General features: G+C 34.9%; 1 protein-coding gene and 1 non-coding gene across 3 annotated transcripts in view; one reads left to right on the top strand and one right to left on the bottom strand.

Annotated features, from left to right (window-relative positions):
• Positions 1-257: 257 nt before the first annotated feature.
• LOC120626224 (transmembrane protein 68) overlaps positions 258-22,105 on the top strand; it is a 45,485-nt gene continuing 23,637 nt past the window's right edge. The window contains exon 1 of one of the 2 annotated variants that reach the window (XM_039893641.1): positions 258-501. In XM_039893641.1, the coding sequence (XP_039749575.1) occupies positions 444-501 (58 nt within the window). In that variant the 5' untranslated portion in view covers positions 258-443. Of the gene's footprint in view, positions 502-10,325; positions 10,581-22,105 lie in introns of those variants that run through there. The other variant, XM_039893632.1, reaches the window with a different exon arrangement.
• On the bottom strand, positions 20,082-20,173 carry Trnai-uau. Its single transcript is given in 2 exon segments — positions 20,082-20,117; positions 20,136-20,173. It is a non-coding gene; the product is annotated as a tRNA-Ile (tRNA).

Below are 22,105 nucleotides of genomic sequence, written 5' to 3'. Positions count from 1 at the left end.
TCATCACCGTAGTGTTTATATCCACTTTTGTTAATTTTAGATTTCAGTATATTGAGACCAACGAGGCAATAACTACGTTATAGTGTCCCGTTACGTTATAGTGTGTGTAGGTATAACCATAGTTATACATATATGGTGGTATAATCGTTTATATCCTCTCATCCTCCTCGATATTTTGTAACCTATACTTTTGCTGTTATTATAAATGTCAAAAATAGATGTCAATGTCAAACGTTGTTGATTTTGTGAATGAGCAAAGAGCTAATACCGATTTTGCATTTCGCAAATATTGCAAAAATTCTGATATCAATTTCAAAAATAGTGAAGTATTTAGTTTTTTACGTACACCTGGTTCTAGTTATCCGTTAACGTTGTGTTGCAAATGATCCGAACATTTTTATGTTAATTATTTTGCCTTTGTTGTGATCATATGTGCAGATAAAATGGGTTTTATTTCGTATTTTTTCGATAGTTACTCGGCGAGTTTATATGATATTATTGGTAAGTCATTAGTAATAGTTACTTATATTATTTCCTTATTCATAGTTGTTTAAGAAATAACCCATGGTGTGTTTTTGTTATGGTTTACATTAAACAGTACTTAGTAATAAAAACATACTTTTAAGGAAAATTGTTTCCGGGTTCATACAAAAATTACATCAGCAACTATATAAAAACTATTTTGTTATCATATTGTTTCCATTTTCAGGAGTAAATTATAATATGTAATATAATATACAAAATATTTCACTTATTCAGAAAAAGATCCTGCAGACTACTAATTTAGTGAATAAATTATTTACTAATGACCTTTAGACAGCGCTTTTGTGTAAATGTCAATTCTTCTTTACTTGAACCATAACTTATTTGCATAAAATGTAAAGTACATATTACAAAAGTATGTGCAACTGAAGATTCAAAAATACCTATTTATATTTTGTTCTTTTACAATGGCTTTGTTGTTTAAACACTATCCATGACTAATATTCTAAATGCCAAAGTGTGTTTGTAGGTTTTAACTTCTTTTGCACAGAAACAGAGCTTTATTGCTTTCAAGTTGTTTTTAAACCAGCAAGCAATATAGTTACTATATCCCAAAAATGCAAAGTTTTCTTAGTTTACCTTTGATTGATCTAAAGTACAATTTGATATCACTTCCTCATGCAAAAAATAGGTCTTTAAAATAATAGAACAATCTTTGATTAAGCAGTGCTATAAAATACTAGCAAAAAAAGTAACCAGTGTCTGATTTTACTTATTATATTTAGGTTATCTGTTGAGCGTTTAAAAATAATAGATTGTCTTAAAATAGGAAAATGAAATATTTGAAAACGTCAAGCACAAACATTTTGGCTTGTTTACTATTAAGCATATTTAGGGAGATCAGATATATTTTTTTCTTGAATTTACATGTGCATATGTGTTTACATGGAAAGGTAAAGGTTGTTGGGCACTGGGCATTGCAGTGCTGTTGATGTTAATCATCATTTTCATTTCAAACCACCATACTCTATGACACTCTATTTGTTGAATATATCAGAAGAGAGAAAATTCAGAAATTATCAATTCCCAGATTGCCTGCCTGTATACCTCCCATTTATAAGGCAGCTTACTCAACTGCACCGGGGACGTCGCTTAAGTACGTACGTTATTCGAATGGCTGTTGGGACACGTCACATTATGCGAGCCATTTAATAACAAGCTGTTCGTGTCCGCGAGAAGACATTATAATTATAATATGAGAACTAATGACCGATTTTGTCCACAGTCCATACTGTGTTCCTTAGATGCATGCGAACTGCCTACTGTAATTTTTTTATCGAAGTTCACCTAGTGACAATACTGTTTCAAAGTATCGTCACTAGATGGCGCTCTTTCGATTTTATATAAATCGTAGTTAACTTCACGCGTTTGAATAAATGTACGTAGGTAAATGAAACGATGGTAGAAAATCTTAAATCTCACATTAACACTCTTTTCGTTCTACGTGGGCAGGTGTGGACGCGCATTTACAGGTTATTTGGGTGGCCTGCCCGCAGTGGCGTGCATAGAGTGTATGCAGATGATATAAAATGAAGAAATCTTCAGTAAGAGTTATAAAAAACTTAAGGATAGGCATTGTATGAGTTTAAAAAAAAAAAAAAAAGGATATAAATATAACTCATACTTCAAGATTTAGAACTCCCAAGTCCCTACAAAAGACCTATGGGCTGCCCGTCAGTCCCATAGAATTCTGAATGAGGGAACGTTGCCGTAGGCTTAGGCTGGATCAGTGCGGCTTGGTGGACTCCACACACCTTTGAGAACATTAGTGAGAACTCTCAGGCATGCAGGTCTCCTCACGATGTTTTCCTACACCGTTGAAGGAAGGTATATTTAACGTACATAATTCAAAGGTGCGTCGTGGGAATCAAACTCGTCTCCACGAAAGTAAAGTCGAAGTCCTATCCACTGGGCCATCACGTTGCGTTATGTGTGATATTAAATCGTCTATTAACGCCCCACTATTAGAGTATAGATCCATAATGCTGCTCCATTGCGGGTTGGTGGGCTTTAACGACTACTAACACGAGTTAGTTTATAGCTATAACAACCGGGACCGACGACTCAACGTGCTCTATACAGCACGGGGGTTGACTCCGCTAATTTATATTATATTATAATCCCACTAATGTCCACTTTCAATATTCAATCTATCCGTAATCTATAGATTTAATTCGTTATTGCCAAAATATATCCATAAATTTTTAACAAATAACAACTTAGCTAAAAAAACTTTTTAAGAGATTGCATAAATAGATTTAATTGTTTATAGAGTTGTTTATGGTTATTGAAAAAAGTCTAAATAAACATACGACATGCAAAATCGCTGTTAAATCTTATTATGTAGCTCGATATTGTATTGTATTGTATATATATATATATATTTCTGTTCAGTATTTATTTATAGCTCATCATAATATATATATATATATATTAGTTTATTATTTCTATATTTATTTCATATATTTTTATTAATGTATTCGTATGTTATTTTATTTGAACGTAGATTTATAATTATTTTACACCACCTATTTGTTCTTCCAAATGTTTTCCTAGTCCTAAGGTTGCCCGGCAGAGATCCCTTCTAAGCTGCTATTCTTCTTTTATCTTCCTCACTGTGCAACTGTTATACACCACTGAGGAAGTTGGAAGGAAGAGTGAGGAAAATAAAGGAAGAATGGAGAGTTTAAATAATAACTTAGCGGACTTCGTCCGCGAATGTGTCGACTTAAAAAAATAGTCGTATGTCCAATATAAATGATTCCGAGATTCCAAAATAAATAAATCCTAGCTTGATCAATTTATGGCCCCCGAAACTATTACTTAATATTATGAAAATCGTTGGAGCCGTTTACGAGATTCCATCTATATATATACAAGAATTGCTCGTATAAGATATAATTAAGATATAAGATAATAAAAGCCTTTATTAACAATCTTATAAATTACATTTCAACTTATTTCTACTTTTCAAGTATTTCCAAAGTAAAAACTGTTTTGGTACAAAATTACGTTTTATAGACACCGGTTATTTGATTGTATTGTTCTCCAGCATAGGCCTTCCCAAGCGTTCTCCACAAAGATCTATACCTTGCTTTCCTCTTCCAAATTATTAAAAAAAAAAATAATAACAAAAAATACGTTTTTAATAATGGTTGTGTGATTGCGTCAATGACTTTATGGTATCACGTCAAGCGAGACTGAATATGTTTTTTGTAATGTGTAACCAAACCGAGAATTATGTCGTATTGTTCTGCTGTAGTGTACAGCCATTATCTCTGACCAGCTTTTGTAGAGTTTGATCAACAGTTTAATCTTTTTGGAAGCGGCTTTATTTGATACTAGCTGATGCCCGCGACTTCGTCTGGGTTTGATTATGTTTTTTGATGTGGCATTCAATTTAGTTATTCAGTATCACTAAGACTTAAATGAGGGGTTTGCTGCTGTCCGCTGAGGAGTTCTGTCCTCTATCTCCAACCACATTCATCAGATCTACACAAAGTTTGGGCAAAATTAAACACATATTACACACCCGGGTTCTATAGTACAAAAATAATTATTTAAATCGGTTATAATTTGTCGGAGTTCTGGTGTAAAATCGTCAAACACTTTCATCCCCTCTCCCAAAGGAACCGAGCTTAATGTCGGGATAAAAAGTATCCTATATTACTTCTAACACTTTCAAAAATATGTGTACAAAGTTTCATGAGGATCGCTTAAGTAGTTTTTGCGTGAAAGCGTAACAAACAAACTTACATTGACATTTATAATATTATAAGTAGGATAGTAGGATGCTCATGAGTGGCGTGCATAGAGGGTATAGTATAGTTTTACAAAACCTTAAGATATGCATTGTAAGAGTTATAAAAAGCTTATCCTTAAGTATTTACCATATCTCCAGTACGAGTTGTACTGGAGATTTTCTTCATTTTATATCATCTGGGTACCCGGTGCATACCCTCTATGCACGCATCTGGGCCTCATGGGTGTATTAACTCTGAGCCCAAATAAACATGGCACGGCAGGCTGTGAGAGGCGGCGCTAGCAGAAGAGTTAATGTAGTTTTTTTTTTCTAGAAATTCCTTGTTCCTATGGGATACAAGTGGTGATAGCCTAGTGGGTAATGCTTCGGCTTTCCTTTCGCAAGGAAATAGCTCGAGCCCCGGCACGCACAACTGACTTTTCGAAGTCATACGCGTTTTTAATTTAAGCAATTTATATATCACTAGCTTACCCAGCCCGCTTCGCCGGGCTAGATTTTGCTTTATTTTATTTAAACAATAAACTTACATCATAAAATTTTTTATTTAAGTCTCATAATAAATTTAATAATTTATTTATCTCCGTATTCATTCTCTTCTATTCTCTTCTCGAGCGGGTGAAGATCATTATCTACACCCATGTACACCCAACAATAGAATATCATCATAGTAAATAAAAGCTGTATTTGACAGTTCAAAAATAGGATCGCTCCGATCGTCACCAAACTTTGAAGGATTACTCGCCAGGTCAATCCGGAGATTCCCTGAAAGTTTCATTGAAATCGGTCCAGCCGTTTCGGAGCCTATACGGAACATACCCACACACTTTCTCTTTTATATATAATCTTGCATTAAACGATGCAAGGAAAACATCGTGAGGAAACCTGAATGCCTGTGAGTTCTCTATAATGTTCTCAAGGTCGTGTGAAGTCTAGTCCACCAATCCGCACAAGGCCAGCGTGGTGGGCGACGGCCTAAACACTTCTCATTGTGAGAAGAGACCCGTGCCCTGTCGTGGACCGGTAATAGGTTGATAAAGAGGGGCCAACTGTAGTGGCATAATAAAAAAAGGAACCTCTTTATGTTGAGGTCGGGTAGTAACACGTTATGTTAATACACTTCTGTTTAGACCTTAGAACTGCCCCATACCTACGTATCCATTATTACCTAGAATTTGTAATGTAGACTTTGCCTGGTTACATTAAAAATGGAGGATGTTGTAATTTCTAGGAGCATCCAAAGGCTATCATTATTGGCCCTTGTGCACAGGTTCCCAAAGTGGAAAATATAATTACTGAATAAGAAATATTAATCGCATTTTTATAGTTGTTATTGACGGACTAAGCAGACTAAGAAGTATAATAGAAACCAATTACTTCTCAACAGAGCAACACTCAGGACATGCAAGAACCACGTTCATCAACTTGGGGCTCGATGATGAGCCTCATTTGCCTGTACAACGCCACTTCAGACCGTACAGGCCGTAGTGTTTTAAATTTTTAACTCATAGTTATGAATAAACTTAATTCTACTAAATAAATAATAAATAAATATACTACAACAATACACACATCGCCATCTAGCCCCAAAGTAAGCGTAACTTGTGTTATGGGTACTGAGATGACTGATGAATAATTATATGAATAATATACATAACTACTTATAATATGTAGATAAACACCCAGACACTGAAAAACATTGATTTTCATCACACAAACGTTGGTTCAGAAAGCAGGGTCGCTGCCCACTGCGCCAATCGGCCGTCTATATAAATAAATATATTACACACTTCGCCATCTAGCCCCAAACTAAGCGTAGCTTGTGTTAAGGGTACTAAGATGACTGATGAATATTATACATAAAATTTCCTAAATGCAGATAAACATCCAGACACTGAAAAACATTCATGTTCATCACACAAAAAAAAATCGAGTTCTGGGAATCGAACACTCGGAAAGCTGGGACGCTGTGCCAATCGGCTGTTAAATGTATGCTCTGCGTAGTCAAACAGGGCCCCAATGATACAATCAATAAAAGAAAACATTTGTTAGTTTAGATAATATGTCTATATTTTTTATTTGCACAATGAATGAATCTCTCAGTTAATATTTTTCCTTCCATATTGTATATCTCGTAGTTTATATTATACAACAAAATTTCCTTAAGTGATGCGCAATTTGTTTTATTTTCTGATGATAAATTTGCGATTCACTACAATCAGACGCTATTATACACGGTCTGAGAAGTCTATAAAATGCCCTGTTGTTCTGAAGGTTACGAATTTGTAAGTTATATTAATTTCTTATTGCCAAACTAAAAATCATAATATGAATCCATACCAGTATTATAAATACGAAATTTGTTGGTTGTTTGATGTTGGAAAAGAGCAATTGCTGAGTTTCTTGCCGGAAATCTCGGTAGAATCTGCCTACCGAACCGGTGGTAGAGTCACTACCAGCAAATAGACTTGACGATTCAAAAGTGCCTATATTCGGCCTACTTGAAATAAATGTATATTGAATTTGTTTTAATTTTGTTCTTATCACCCTAACTTAGCAACCAATTAACTTAATTTTTTAATTTTTTTTCTTAATTACTTAAAAAGGCGGAAAGTAACATTATTCATCATTCAACAAATTTATTTATTTAAAGTATGCTTAATATAAGGAATTTTGAAACGTAAAGAATGCCTGCTTGTAGAGACTCTACCACTGGTTCGGAAGGCAGGTTCTACCGAGAAAAAAACTCAGCAGTTGCTTTTTCCGGCATTATTTTACGTCATTGTCTTGTGTGGGATGACAGCGGAGCGGCTTGCTTCCGAGCAACCTTGTCATTATGAAATTCATCAATAGTATAGCAGGTATAGCAGAGGTCACTATCCCTACTTGCCTATCCCTATCCCTATCCCTACTAATATTATAAATGTGAATGTAAGTTTGTTTGTTACGCTTTCACGCAAAAACTACTAAACCGATCATCACGAAACTTTGTACACATATTCCTGAAGGTATTAGAAGTAATATAGGATAATTTACTCCGAAATTAAGCTCAGTTCTCTCGGGAGAGGGGACGAAAGTGTTTGACGATTTTACAACAGGCTAAGCTATCCTAAATACATAAAGTGCTTCCACATTTATGAGGCACATGTCTTTCGAAAAAAAAAAAAAAAGAAAAGCGGACGAAGTCGCGGGCAACAGCTAGTTCTATATATGTATTAAATGTGTTTTTATACAATTTTCAAACTTATGTTAAGGTAAGTCTAATATTACTTTCGGTATCATGATTAGAAGAGCATACACTTAGCCAGCGGCGTGTACAGGGGTTTTGACCAGGGAATACCTAAAGAAGGATGACATAAATAGAAAAGTCATTTTTTTTATAAGGTATACAAAAATTGTAGGGTAGGCAGTGTTTTTCTGCATGTCTGAGGTGCACGCCACTCTGCCCTAAGGTGTTCTTAGAGGTTGTGCTGATATCACAGATTTATGTCAATTTCATAAGATTATTTTTATCCCAGAAAAAAAAAACAGTTCCCATGGGATTTGCTGCAAGCCCTAATAAACGCGGACGAAGAAGGCGGGCGAAAAACCTGATAGTTTTATTAAAAATGGGTAAGATTGTGATCCGCGGCTAGTTAGCACCTTACCGTATGGCATTGGTACTGTCAAGCGTTTTGGCGTTCCGGTACGACATCGCGTTCAGTATGAGTAGTATAATCATCGCCATTTATCATCAAGAGACATCGCTTATACCGACTTTATGATTAGTATCAGTTTTAACTTAGTTTTTGAACTTACTATTTTTACAAATTAAAAAAAAAATTGCTCTATGATTGATTTTGGTATTGACGACAAAAAACTTTGCAAGTTGCAGAGATTTTATATAGACGTAAAATCATAATTTTGAATTTGTCGTTATACCTTGACGTGATTTGACGTGACGGCCGATTGGCGCAGATTGCAGCGACCCTGCTTTCTGAGCCCAAGGCCGAGGGTTCAATTCCCACTTCTGGAATTTTTTTGTGTGATGAGCATGAATGATTTTCAGCGTCTGGGTGTTTATATGTATTTTATTAGTATATAATTCATAAAAATATTCATCAGGCATCTTAGCACCTATAACACAAGCTACGCTTACTTTGGGGCTAGATGGCGATGTGTGTATTGTCGTATTATATTTATTTATTTATTATTATTTAAAAAAAATTACCTGTCAAGGCGGATCGCTAGCTTTGACAGTTTCATTTATTGAAAATAAATACCAATCTCACTTCGACTGTAAATAAAAATATTTTTTTCTTAATACTTGGATCATATAACGTAAGTTAAATACAATATTTTAGCGATTCTTTGATACTGTCATCATGCATAATACTGTTAAAAACATATTCGTGGTTAAAACTTTAGGAAGCACTGCACGTAGAGAGCTGATGAATTACGCCGTATAAGAAAATATATCTAAAAATATAATTACAGCTGGCCGTGCAAAAACTAGTCATTTGACTCACCTGCCCTGGACTCGCAACCTAGGTTGTCTGCCCGTTGGCATTTACGTGCTTAAATTTAAAAAAAAACTTGTAACGTTCAACAACAGTACTCATTCTTGTTATGTTACGTTACTTCTATAGTAGTGTTGATTTAGAAATTGTGTTTTATTTTTAACGAGCATGTTTTTATAAACAAATTTTTAGGTTTCTCTCGGAGACTCGGTCATCTAAATTTCAAAATTGAAATAAAAGCGGTGTCTATTTTTTAACATCTCTGGCGTTATCTTGTTTACATAATATTATAAAAAAATGTATTTCGGTTCAATCTGTGTGTGAATGCAAAATTCGAAAGTAATCCATGGTCTTGATTGACACTTTAAGACAACATTGCATTAGTAAATATTAGTGATTTTAAAAATACTTTTATCAAAGTCCCCAAAGGAAATTGTACTTTGTAATACAAAGTACAATTTAAGAATATATTTAAGAATACAAAGTAGTATTTAGTAAATCACAATAAATTTAATATCTTTATTAATTAGTTCACATAATTAATGCTACGTTCATAAATTGCTACGTAATAAGGCTGGCACCAAGTGTGCTGTCCTGCCTGTTCAAATTATTGTAAAGAACCCAATCTGTACTCCGCAAACATACCCGACGCATTATATCGATGCAGTCCCAACATTATCAAAGTCAAAGTCAAAAATATTATTATTCAAGTAGGCCCGGCCCATAGGTGGTACTTTTGATGCGTACATAAGAACTTGGATCTGTAATTGGAAGTTACTTCCCCAATATAGATTATTAACATCAGAAAAAGCAACGCAAAGCGTGCTTTAGCTTGCAACTTATGTTTAGCTACGCGTTTTACATGTATGACTAGAAATGTTTGTAAAAAAAAATTCAATTCATCAGGTTTTTTTTCCAAATCATAAAACGGATTAGCTTAAAAAAATTTCAACGATACGTTAGACACACTGTAGTATCGAGACAGTCCTAACATTATCCTGACGATGTAACTGGAATTTTCTTCCTTAATCATTATTATTATTTATTAATATCAGAATGAGTGAGAGCGAAGTGGTTTAGTTAGTAACTTACGTTCAGGTATGCGTTTAATATAGAGTAATATAATATTTTAAATATTATTTTTTTTTTCTTTATCATACCTGATTTTATTATGGGTGCCGGTGAAATAAAGGCACGCGAGGCTTAACACCTACGCCACAAGTTGATGGGATGGGTCGGGCGTGTTTCTGGCATGACCTGCGAAGTGTTGGTTATCTTATATGTGATGGTTTGCCACTTCATCTGTTGTCAATTTACGGCTAAAAAAAAAAAAAAAGCGGCGTCTATTTTTTCTATCATCTCTGGCTACAATTATCTAAACATAATAATTATAATAGATAAATAATAATATTATGCTGACAGTTGCGAGAACAGCGTTGTTACTTATTACTTTCGTTGACATTTTAACTTCATTCTTGGACGCGACTTCGAGTGGATCATACGCATTGTAACTTTTTTTTTTGTCTATCCCCTGCATAGGTAGATAACGATTCGAAATTTTTAATCTGCGCCGGTCAACGGGTTATCGTTGGGTTTCGTTTAAAAAAGTAAATATAACATTTTTTTTTAAATCATGGTGGAGAAGCAGTGTAAGGCCAGGCCTGTGAAAGCCTATTACATTATGAGTGATTTGCTGAAAAAGTTGGACTGTGAGGCCACCAACGATGTCGTTAAGGTGGCAACGGCGGTTGTCGGTTTCTATATCGGCGTGTTTTATCGTAAGTAGATTTAATTTTTTTTTTAAGTCTGTATTCTTCGTAGTCGATTTCGATCTAGTGAAATATATTAAATAATTTTACCGTCTCTTAAATGGCGGCAATTTTAATATATTTCCATATTTATATTTCATTTAAATGTTACGGAATTTTCTTTGGTACTCCACAACATATTAAGAAAAAAAAAATCGGACTCTATTGATGTGTACAGAGTAACGGTTTTTATGTCAAATATAAGCACATTATAATATCATTATGTAATTTTAGATATTTTGTAGAATAAACAAAACAACCTTTAAATTACCACGGTAAAGGAGTTAGTTTGGGCATTCAAGGGGGCAATGCCAGCATCTAAGGTTCTTGTTTTTATAACAATTCTAATAATCCCTACTAATATTATAAATGTCAATGTAAGTTCGTTTGTTACGCTTTCACAGAATAACTACTAAACCGATCATAAAACATTGTACACATATTCTTGGAAGTGTTATAAGTAATATAGGATACTTGTTATCCCGACATTAAGCTCGGTTCCTTTGGGAGAGGGGATGTGTTTTTGACGATTTTACACCATAACTCCGACAAATTATAACCGATTTAAATAATTATTTTTGAGGTTATAATATGTGTTTAATTTTGCCGAAACTGTGGTTGGAGAATTCCTCAGCGGACAGCAGCAAACCCCTCATTTAAGGCTTAGCGATACTGAATACTTTAATTTTTTTTAGATCTACAACTAAATTTAACGCCACATCAAAAAACAAAATCAAACGCAGACGAAGTCGCGGGCAACAGCTAGTATATCATCATCATCTTGATCATATTAACATATTACCGGCCCACTACAGGGCACGGGTCCACAATAAGAAGGGTGTAGGCCGTAGCCCACCACGCCAGCCCTGAGGGCTTTATGGAGTGGTTGACTCCACACGCCTATATTTTAGAGAACTTTTAGGCACGAAGGTTTCCTTACAGTGTTTTCCTTCACCGTGGAAGCAAGTAATATTTTGATTGTTAGATCGCACATGACTTTGTAGTGATTATTAATTGTATAGCGTAATTTGTGTAAATAAAAGTAAATGTCTATTCTTACATTAAAATAATGGTAGGTACCTATCTATAATTAACTATATATGTTTTGTAAATTGAGCTTCATACAATTTGGCGTAATGTTTACCGTTTACGCATCGCACGCATCAGAATCTCTCAAAAAGGATATTTTTTGCAGTTTTTGCCCGAGGTTCCAATATAAATGAATCCTAGCTAGATCGATTTATCGCTCCCGAAACCCCATGTATACTAAATGTCATGGTCATCATTGGAGCCGTTGGAGCCGATTCCGAGATTCCAATTATATATATTATATAACGTATACAAAACGTATGTATAACTTAGAAAAGTTAGAGGTGCTGGGTTTCGGACTCGGCCCTCCGAAAACGAAACCGAAGTCGCAAACCATTAGATTATTCTTCATTCTGTAATAAGAGCGTCAAACAAATAAAAACTAAAACTGTTTCAAGCCACGATAACAAGCTCTTTAGCTAGTTTAACACGATTTATTTGCATGCGGTCAGCGGTGTATACTCAAAAGTAGCTGAACATTTTGTCTTCATACTGTATAAGCTAGTTTAAATTATTTTTTTGAAATTTAAAACTTGCTGAAGCAAATAAAAAAGTTGTAAGCAAGGAAGTGTGATAATAATCGCTAAATCCCACCACACCAAATTGAATTTTAAGTCCCCTCTTTTCCAGAAGAGAGAAGGCTTTTATCCATTTTGTGGTAAAGGCCTTTTCTCTTTTAATTCTTCTCTTCTCCATCAATATATTTTTTATTTCAATTTTTCTCTTTAGTCGACTAGTTTACTGCTATGGCGAGTAATCTTGTCATATAAGATCTCTCTCCATCGGGTCCTGTCTTTGGCCATTTGTATTGCGTTATAGAAGGTACGGGCACCAGTTTCTCTTAGTTGATCTGACCACCGGGTTGGAGATCTTCCACGGGGACGTTTGCCTTCTACATTTCCAACCACTATCAACTTTTCAATGCTCTCGTTTCCGCGTCGTGTGATTTAACGGCCTAGGTACTTTAAATATATAATAATTAAATAGTTCAAACAAACTAAAAAAACACGCTTGGTATAAAAAACTAAACTAATTTCTTTCTTTTAGTTTATTCATAATAGCGATTTTTTTTAGTTTTTCTTGATCTATTATTGTTATTAGAGCAAAATTAATCAGTACCCATCCACCATGAAAGAGATAAAATATAGATAAAATATTTTTTTTTTATTCAGTGTGCCTCGAAATGCAAGTTCTAATTATTATTTAAAACAGGCCATTAAAAAGTAACAGCTAACGCCCTCTACCATCTAGTAGCTTAATGTTTTCTGTGGAATTTGTTAGGTACGCGAACGCCATAGGTTTTCTACATTTGGGTCTAGATGGCGCTGTAGTAATTTAGTAAAAAATCTTATTTTTTATAGTGAAAATTGGAATAATCTTTTCAGATTAGTGTATTGTCATCGGTCCTCGATATGTTTACAAAGTTTGAAAGAAATCTGACCGTTTAAAGTGGGTCAAAATCGCGCCCAAAGAAGTCGGTTACAAACATACATACAAGTGAAGCTAATATAAAGCGTGTAAAAATTGTTGTGCGACGCCAGAGCGTTATCTTGTTTAACCAAGACAGTCTTTGCGAGTTTGTACTAATGTTTTTTTTTATTTACTCTGTAAACAACGTGCCCGTAACTGTAGCTTGATGGTCCAGTTTCATCATAATCAACCCATTACCGCCCACTACAAGGCACGGGTCTCCTTACAAAATGAGAACGTTTTAACGTCGGAGTCCACCAAGCTCGCCCAGTGCGGATTGGTGGACTCCATAAACCTTTGAGAACATTATGCAGAACTCTCAGGCATGCAGGTTTACTCACGATGTTTTCCTTCACTGTTGTAGCGAGTTATATTTAAATTGCTTAAAACTCACTTAAGTTATAAAAGTTTGAGGTACGTGTACAGTATATTTAAGTTTATACTTCAGAATAGCTCATAGGCTTTAATTTATAACGTTATTGTGAACTAGGCCAAATTATAACCATACATTTCTAGTAAATCTGAAAATAAAACCGTCTAAGAGTTTGCACTGCATAAATCGTTAAAGGCAAAACACAGGTTTCTGTCGGCTGGCATTCGATCTCGGATCTGCGAAAGTGAAGCTGAAGTCCTAACCATTGCAATCACCGCTCAAATAAAAAAAAATCATGGTATTTAAGTTAGCTCCTATAAGCACTTTTGAAACGTTAAGTCTGTCTGTAAATGGTAGAGTCACTACACTCTACCATTTACCACCCCTAGACTATCCTAGAAAGCGGCAGCAGACGCGACGACAGTAACCTCTAACTTTTATAAGTTATGTGTGCTTTAACTTTTTACATAAATCTTTGGTAGACCCAATAAATAAATAAATATTTTAACTTCTATAAACAGAGAAAGACTTCGCAGGGCATAAGAGGTCCCATAGCGCCGCCCCGCATCCATCAACCTAAGGCGTAGGTGTAACCTAAAGCGCCTGTAATTACACCGGCATCCAGACACAGATAGACCGGAACATAGCATTGCCACAATGCTTTTTTTGCGGACGTGTTCTGTCACAAAAAGCTTTGCTACTAATTTTAATTTACTAAGTTTCACAACAAAAAAAAACAAATATAAAAAAAAATTTGGAAAATCCAAAAGTGCACGACTCATAATGCTCATTTAAAAAAAAAAACAAAAACTGCAAGACTGTTTATCTATATATAACCATGTAAAATTAACATGGATGGTGATATATCTATATCTATAGATATTAATTATTATGTACATTTTATTCCTCCAGGGGCGCATGTGCATCACTTTCCTAGTACAGCTGTTTTTTATTAATTGCAATTAAACTACACTGAATTAATTAATCATTCGCATTCAGTGACCTACAATCGTCGATTAGAATTAAAAAAAAAAAATTTAACTTAAATAATGGATTTTTTCACAAGTTAGAGTGTTTTCGGGTTTCACACATGACGGAAATTTTTTTGACCTATTTTGGTGTTTTTTTCCAATTCTATTGCAGTAAATCAATTTTTTAAAAGTATGGAATTAATCTCCATTAAATTATCTCGACAATAGTATGCAAAATATCTTGATTCCGTGAACTAACAAGGCTATAATAAAAAAAATAGCCGCCGAAATGAGGCGGAATCATGAGTCGTGCAATAATAATAACGTTCACATGGATAGCTTATCGCTAAAGATACTTCTCCCAGAATACTCGGATTTGATTGATTATTAACTAAAGGCGTTAGATTACAACGTCAGTTATCATAAAGATAACTTGTCATCGAATAAAAATATACTCTTTGATATCCGAGGCTTGATCAGTGATGCTTAAAAAACATTTTGAACCTTTAATGTAGAACTTAATACATGTGTCATAATATAATACCGACACGTTATAAGATGTAACCTGACAATAATTATAATCAACGATATTATAAAAAAAGGGTAATTAACAATCGTTTAATGTTACACACGAGGTGACAGAGTGTTTGATTATTCCACTTACTTGCATGATATTACGTTGGTGTATTTTTTATTCTAAAGAGGTTTTGAAATAAAGTGGCTCTTTGGTCTAACGGTTTTTTTATTCTACTACAAGTTAGCCCATGACTGAAATCTTAACAAGTGGTAAGTAATGATGCTGCCTAGGATGGTTACGGGCTTATCTATTAGGGGTTCGGCAGGTATATAAAACAAATTTGTCGAGTATCTTAAGTTACTCTTAACATAAATTGTATCGGATGTTATTCTGACTGCGTACATTGTAATGAGTAAAATTTTCTATGCTCATTACAATGTACTCCTCCTCCAAGTGTTTTGTGTGTTGCCAAGAGTTGCAACTCTCTTCAGGTGGCTAACAGCTGCTTTCGAAAAAAAGATACAATTTATTCTTGTATTGAGATTTAAATGGCGCGAAGATACATCCTGGTGTCTGATGTCGTAGAATACACGTCTCGTCTTGTCACGTACAAGTCTCCAAAGAAAATTATGATTATTTTACTGAATTAAAAGTAAATAAGGTTGCTGATTTCTGAGTCTATAGCCTAATTGCATCAGTCAAAATGTTTTCATAGGGAAAGTTATGATTAACATACTCTGGTCGTGTGATATGTCGTAAGAAACCGCAGCTATCTAACTCCTCTAACAAAACACGATACTTCCCTAGAAAACTGTTTTCGAAACATTGACTTCACCGCAATAGTAGTTCTAGTATTATTTTACGCTCGTTATGGCAGAGACGTTTGCGAGTATCGAAAATCACTATACTGACAAAAAAAACGGACTTTATGATGCTTGATTTGGAGTAGCTCATTGTGTACTAGGGAGTTTTTGTTTTGGGACAGTTCCTCCAATAGCGCTGTCTATAGAAATGCGGAGGCATTTAAGATTTTAATTAAGAACTATAGGTTGTACTTTACTTTGATTTTACAGTGTCTGAAAACACAAAAACAACTATGTTTGCATCATTTATTCTTATTCGGACAGCATCGTGCAAGTGCAAGTGCAGTCATTGCAAACAACATTATATATGTCCGGATTTCCATGAATTGATATTATGACGTTTTTTTTTAAATTGCCATCCTTTTTCTGCAGACTAAACCGGTTAGAATTTAGTAACTGCCAAAAGAAAAGAATGAAACTTTTTTTAAAGTTGACGTTACTAGAGGAGAAATATTTGTCCCATTCTCTCCAAACTGAAGCTTCTGTGGCATCATGGATGCACTAGCCGTTGCCCGCGATTTCATCTGCGTAGAATTTCTTAGACCCGCGGTTGACCAATCCATGCACTGACCAGAAAAGTTCTGGAGTTGAAACACCTACACCATGATGGACATATGGCATAAAGAGATTGACGGAGAGTGGGTGAATGAGGAAGGCTGAGGAACGTGTGAGGTGACGCTCTTTAGGAAAGGCCTATGTTCAGTAGTGACATCCACCGGCTGAAATGAATATGGTTGTGAAGTTGAGGCCTTGCCCGTTTTCTTAAAACAAGCGATAGAAAAGTGCTTATTTTCTCCTTAATATAAATTCAATGATATATGACCAACTTACTACAGCAAATATAACTATCATTCAACCTCCTAACCCCCATTTCATCCCCTTCAATTCCTACGAATGGTGTATTTATGAAGTGCACCCTGGATTTTCTTATAACCGCAATTGCATAGTTTCCATTGATTTAACAATGAGCCAAATCAATCTACCCACTATGTTAATTAGTATAATACAAATAACATACTGTATGCTAGTGGTTCAGGGTGTCTTAGCAAAAGTTTCCGATATTTAGGGATAGATCTATTTAACTTCCTGATGTTGATTTATTTCTAAGTAGGCATGTAGTCTTTTCTAAGTCTCGAGCTTTGTTTGATTTCATTATTTTACCATTAAATCGTTAATAACTTGAAAATTCATTGCCAGTTTTTAATTTATTATCACTGTCCGACATATTTCGATTAAAACAATCGAGCATATTTATAAATTTATTAATATGCATCTTCTGATTCACCTTCACACGTTTCCAAAATAAACAGTTGCGTGCGCAAACAAAAGTATCACAAAGGGATTTACAAGAATTTGCATTCAGTATTTGTGTTCGTATACACTTAGAGTAGGTATCCGCGAAGTGTGTCAGTAGAATGCGTCAGTCAGCATTGTCAGATAGTCGCGTAAACGCAGAGGCGTTTGTAGGTATGGCAGTGCACATGGTGTCGACCAGGGTGCTGAAACAGGGCTGCTTTCACCGTTCGCTTTGTAAACAATGTTTTGTTTTTAATAGTAAGCGCAAAACCGTCGCCTATAGAAAGCAACAATTCGCAGGGCATGCAAGGAACATGTCTGGCCATTGCAGATTAAACACCTTTCGCTATAGGTTTCAAAAATGATAAGATGAGAAGATAAGCAATTTTAAAACGGCAAGTATGTTGGCAGTGACTTTTTTTAGGCAGTAATTGAAAAACCAAGCAAATGGCCCACCTGATGGCAACGTCTATAACAGAGCAACACTTAGCAGGGCATGCAACGAACATGTTCTGCAACGTGCTTCCCCGTGTCCATTAACCTGAGGCGTAGGTCACGCCCTTTAAACTGCTTCGCGACAGAAATAAGCAAGCTGGTTTACTTCCCTGGATGAGCTCTGCACCACAGAATTAAGAACATAAACCGTGTACACCACTAATATTGAAACCTCAAAAACCACTCCAATTAAGAATGGTCTCTCGAACAAATGGTTAGTCGCTTGTGCCCTATGAATCTCACATCCGTTCCCCGACAGAGGTATGCGTAAGGGTAGTGGTAGCTCAATATTAACTCGACTGTGAGATGGTAATAACAAAAAAAACCTTGCTACGTTTTTGTGGGCTCTTCTTAGACCATGGCGCGTTTGGAACCCTCCTAGCTTTTATTTTTAAGTTTTCGAAAGCAGTTATCACCATTAGTGTAACTTGTTTAATATATGAACGCTTCATAAGTGCCTGTGATAAGGTCTACATTAATAAAACATTTTTGAATTTCGAATTTGAATACTACGCCTTTGGGTCCAGTTGACCCTGACTGGGGGATTTGTCTCTCTAGTATGACGACCTCTTTGGCGCAGCATTGAGCGTCGTGGTTTAAAGTGGGAGGTCATAGCTTCGATTTCCAGGGGCAATTCGGGAATTTATAATTTCTCAATTTTCTGCGATCTGGTGCTACCGAAAAAGACGAGCGATTTAGTTTTCCGCCAGAAAATCGCAAAGAAGCCGGTTTAGTAACGTTAAACTGCATCATCACTTACAGTACATTTTCTCTTACTTGTCTTATAAATTTAACAATCTTTTTGTCACTTCTTAATGTAAAGTTTATTTTCAAATGGTTAATAATGAATAAATAAATAAGGGTTAAGATGTAGTGGAATAAAAAAAAATATTCGCATATATATTGATAGTCCGCTCATAAAACAATAAGTTGGTTGGCACCTTGAACTTGGGAGGGTTGACCGTCCTCAATGTCACCGGTTATCGATAACAATGCCTACTAACATTTTAAACTGCTGTAGATTAACATCTATATTTTTCTTCAATTTATTTAATTTATTTCAATGTGTCATTTCTAAATTGTTAAAGGGCATGACTTAGATTTAAAAAAAAAAGATTTGCACGCTAATCTCACTGCTGTAAATCATGATTAACATCGATTTTTTTCAATTCTGTTGGGGGTGCAATATTAATCTGTCAATCCTAATAATGTTAAACGGCTTGTCTAAGTATTATGAAAATAAAGCTTAATTTGCTATAGTCCGTGATATATTATGAGAATATGTATGGTGTAATTTATAATTTCTTGAATCCTTACCTCCTTACTCCACACCAAACAGATTCTCATAAATTACACCATACAGATTCTCCTACTTTTCGCGGACTATGGCAAATTAAGCTTAATTTTCATAATATATCATGGATTTCCGCAAAGTAACGCCTGCTTCTATCCAATATTTTGCATGTCTATGATTAAAACAATGGTTTTTGAACACAAGACATCACACATCTGACGGACGATTGGCGCAGTGGGCAGTGACCCTGCTTTATAAGTCCAAGGCCGTGGGTTCGATTCCCACAACTGGAAAATGTTTCAGTGATGACCATTAAGGTTTTTCAGTGGCTGGATGTTCTGTATTTTATAAGTACTTATTCTAGTATGTTATTCTTGAAATTATTATAAAAATACGGCGTTATTTTCTAGTTTTTTTTAATTATTTACATAGATCTGGTAACTTAGAATATTTACTGTTATTACTATTATAATTAAAATAACTGTAATAGTAGGTCTATTGTAAATATATTAAAACCTACTCATTGTTATGGAACACATATTGTTATAAATACAAAAAAATCACAAAAGTAACTAAGCATAGATTGATTTGTTTTGGTAATTAATGATTTGATTCGGGCAGCCTTTAATCAGCATAACGAATTTTTAAAAGATCAAGATATAAGTTAATATAATATATGTATATATAAGTTAATATAATATATGTATATATAAGTTAATATAAGTTAAAAGATCAAGATAGAAGAGATAGAAGTTTACTTGACTTGAAAAACAGGATACTATGTTAACTTGAATTTAAAAATAGTAACTTACAACATTATATCGAACATGATTTTAACTTGTATGAAAACTAGAAAAGTCAAATGTTGAAATCATTGAACGTATGAAAATTTTCCACTTTTCTTTAAATTATTATTGTTTTTTAATTAAGTATCCGCATGCGCAGGCTTGTTTCTATTTTTTTTTTCGCTACTGTTAGATTAATCTAAAGACAGCCTAATTTTTTTTTTTTTTGCAATAACCCATCTATGTATAATATAAACTCATAAACTATTTTTATTGTATATCACTAATTTCTGATAAAATTGTGTTATTAAAAAAATATGCTCCAGGTGAGGCTCGAACTCACAACCCCGGCATCGCTCACGGCTACTGCCTTATAAGTACCGTGCGCTAACCAATTGCGCCACTGGAGCTTGATATGAACCCGCCGAAAACACCAGTTGGACGATAACATACCACTACACAATACTAGCGATGGCAACAGGAATTCTAATACTCTAAAATTATCTTTAAAAACTGCACGTAATAAGTCATGCTTCTTTGGCGTTAATTGATTTTTTTTTCTAGCATTTCAATGTATTTGATTTGAGTGAAACAATTGACTACATCAAATACATCAAATAAAACTTAAAATAACTAACATGGTATTTAAATAAAAATATAATCATATAAAGATTTTTTTTTTATTTAAGAATATAATACACATAAATACTTATTATATACGGATAAACACCCAGACACTGAAAAACGATCATGTTTATCACACAAACATTTTCCAGTTGTGGGAATCGAACCCACGGCCTAGGACTCAGAAAACAGGGTCGCTGCCAGTAGACCTTTAAATATATTTTCTTCATTTTATAAAAATATATAAAATGAAGAAAATCTCCAGTACGAATTACGATTATAAAACGATTATAAAAAAGTTAAGGATAGGCATTGTCCTAGTTATTAAAAGCCTACCCTTAAGTATTTGTAACTCGTACTGGAGATTTTCTTCAGTTTATATCATCTGCATACCCTGTGCATACCCTGTATGCACGCCACTGGTAATATTAGTTTTACCTTTACATTAGCTTAAATAATGTATAAAACGTGTAATACATCGAGGTTACTATAACTACTGATAATGAATTTCTTTATATTAAACTGCCTGAATTTCTAGCCGGCTTCTGCTCTGGAGAATCTGCCTTCCGAACCGGTGGTAGAGTCGCTACAACAAGACATACTTGACGTTTCAAAAGTGCTTATATTAAGCCTAGGTACTTGAAATAAATTAGTCCGACAATTTTGAATGTCGAACTCATTTATTTCAAGTAGTATTAGAGCTTTTGTGACAGAGCTCATCCGTGAAAGTACATCAGTCGCCAAGCTTATTTCTGCCGCTAAGCAGCATTCTTGCATCCGGTCTGTAGGGCGTGGCTGCCGGTGTGATTACAGGCCCATGAGGCTTGACACCTACGCCTCAAATTGATAGACAAAAGGGCGGCATGTTGCAGGACGTGTTCCTTGCATGCCCTGTGAAATGTTGCTCGGTTTATAGTTGATGGTTTTCAAATTCCCTTTAGGGGGGGCCATCCGGTTGGTCCGTCAATTATTACTATTAAAAAAAAAAGTGATACGATCGTGGGAATCATACATATCTGAATCCGGCCTAATGTGTAACTTCCAAGTTCTAACTACTGATGACAACGCACTTGACAAGGCAATATGAGGTAGCTAAACGTTTAGCAATATACGATTAGTAAAAGAGTTTTTTGTGACAGAGCTCGTCCGGAATAGTAGGTATAGCTACTGCCGCATTGCTGTGTTCCGTTCCGAAGTACGTGGTTGCCGGTGTTATAAAGCTACATGGGCTTAACGACAACACGGTTGATGGACACAGGACGGCGATTTGTAGGACTTGCCCTTGGAAGCCCTTCGAAGTGTTGTTCTGTTAATATGCGATGGTTTTCTAACATTACATCTGGCAGGACATCTCTTTGGTCCGTCAATTGTTTATTACTAAAAAAGAAAAGAGCCACACCGTCCTATCGATCATTATTGATAAACGTATGATAAAAGACTAATATAATGGAGGTATATTTGCATCTTTCGCGTCCATTTAGAACTGACGTGCATCGATAATGCAGCCGTATTAATATCAAAATACCCACCAACTCAATGTCATGAACATTGGTTATTAATCAAATGTAATTTTAATTGTTTCGTAGCATAACGTTGGAATGCATAAATATGCAGTGTTTTATCACACTTGAACTAAAAACACCTATGAAAAAGAACAACAACTTAACAATTATTAATTGTAAAGTCAACATCTCCTGAGGTTGCTCCGGTTTCGGAGC

This window comes from Pararge aegeria, chromosome 1, assembly GCF_905163445.1.
Source record: "Pararge aegeria chromosome 1, ilParAegt1.1, whole genome shotgun sequence".
Taxonomy (NCBI): Eukaryota; Metazoa; Arthropoda; class Insecta; order Lepidoptera; family Nymphalidae; genus Pararge; species Pararge aegeria.
This window is presented reverse-complemented; position numbering and strand designations above follow the sequence as displayed.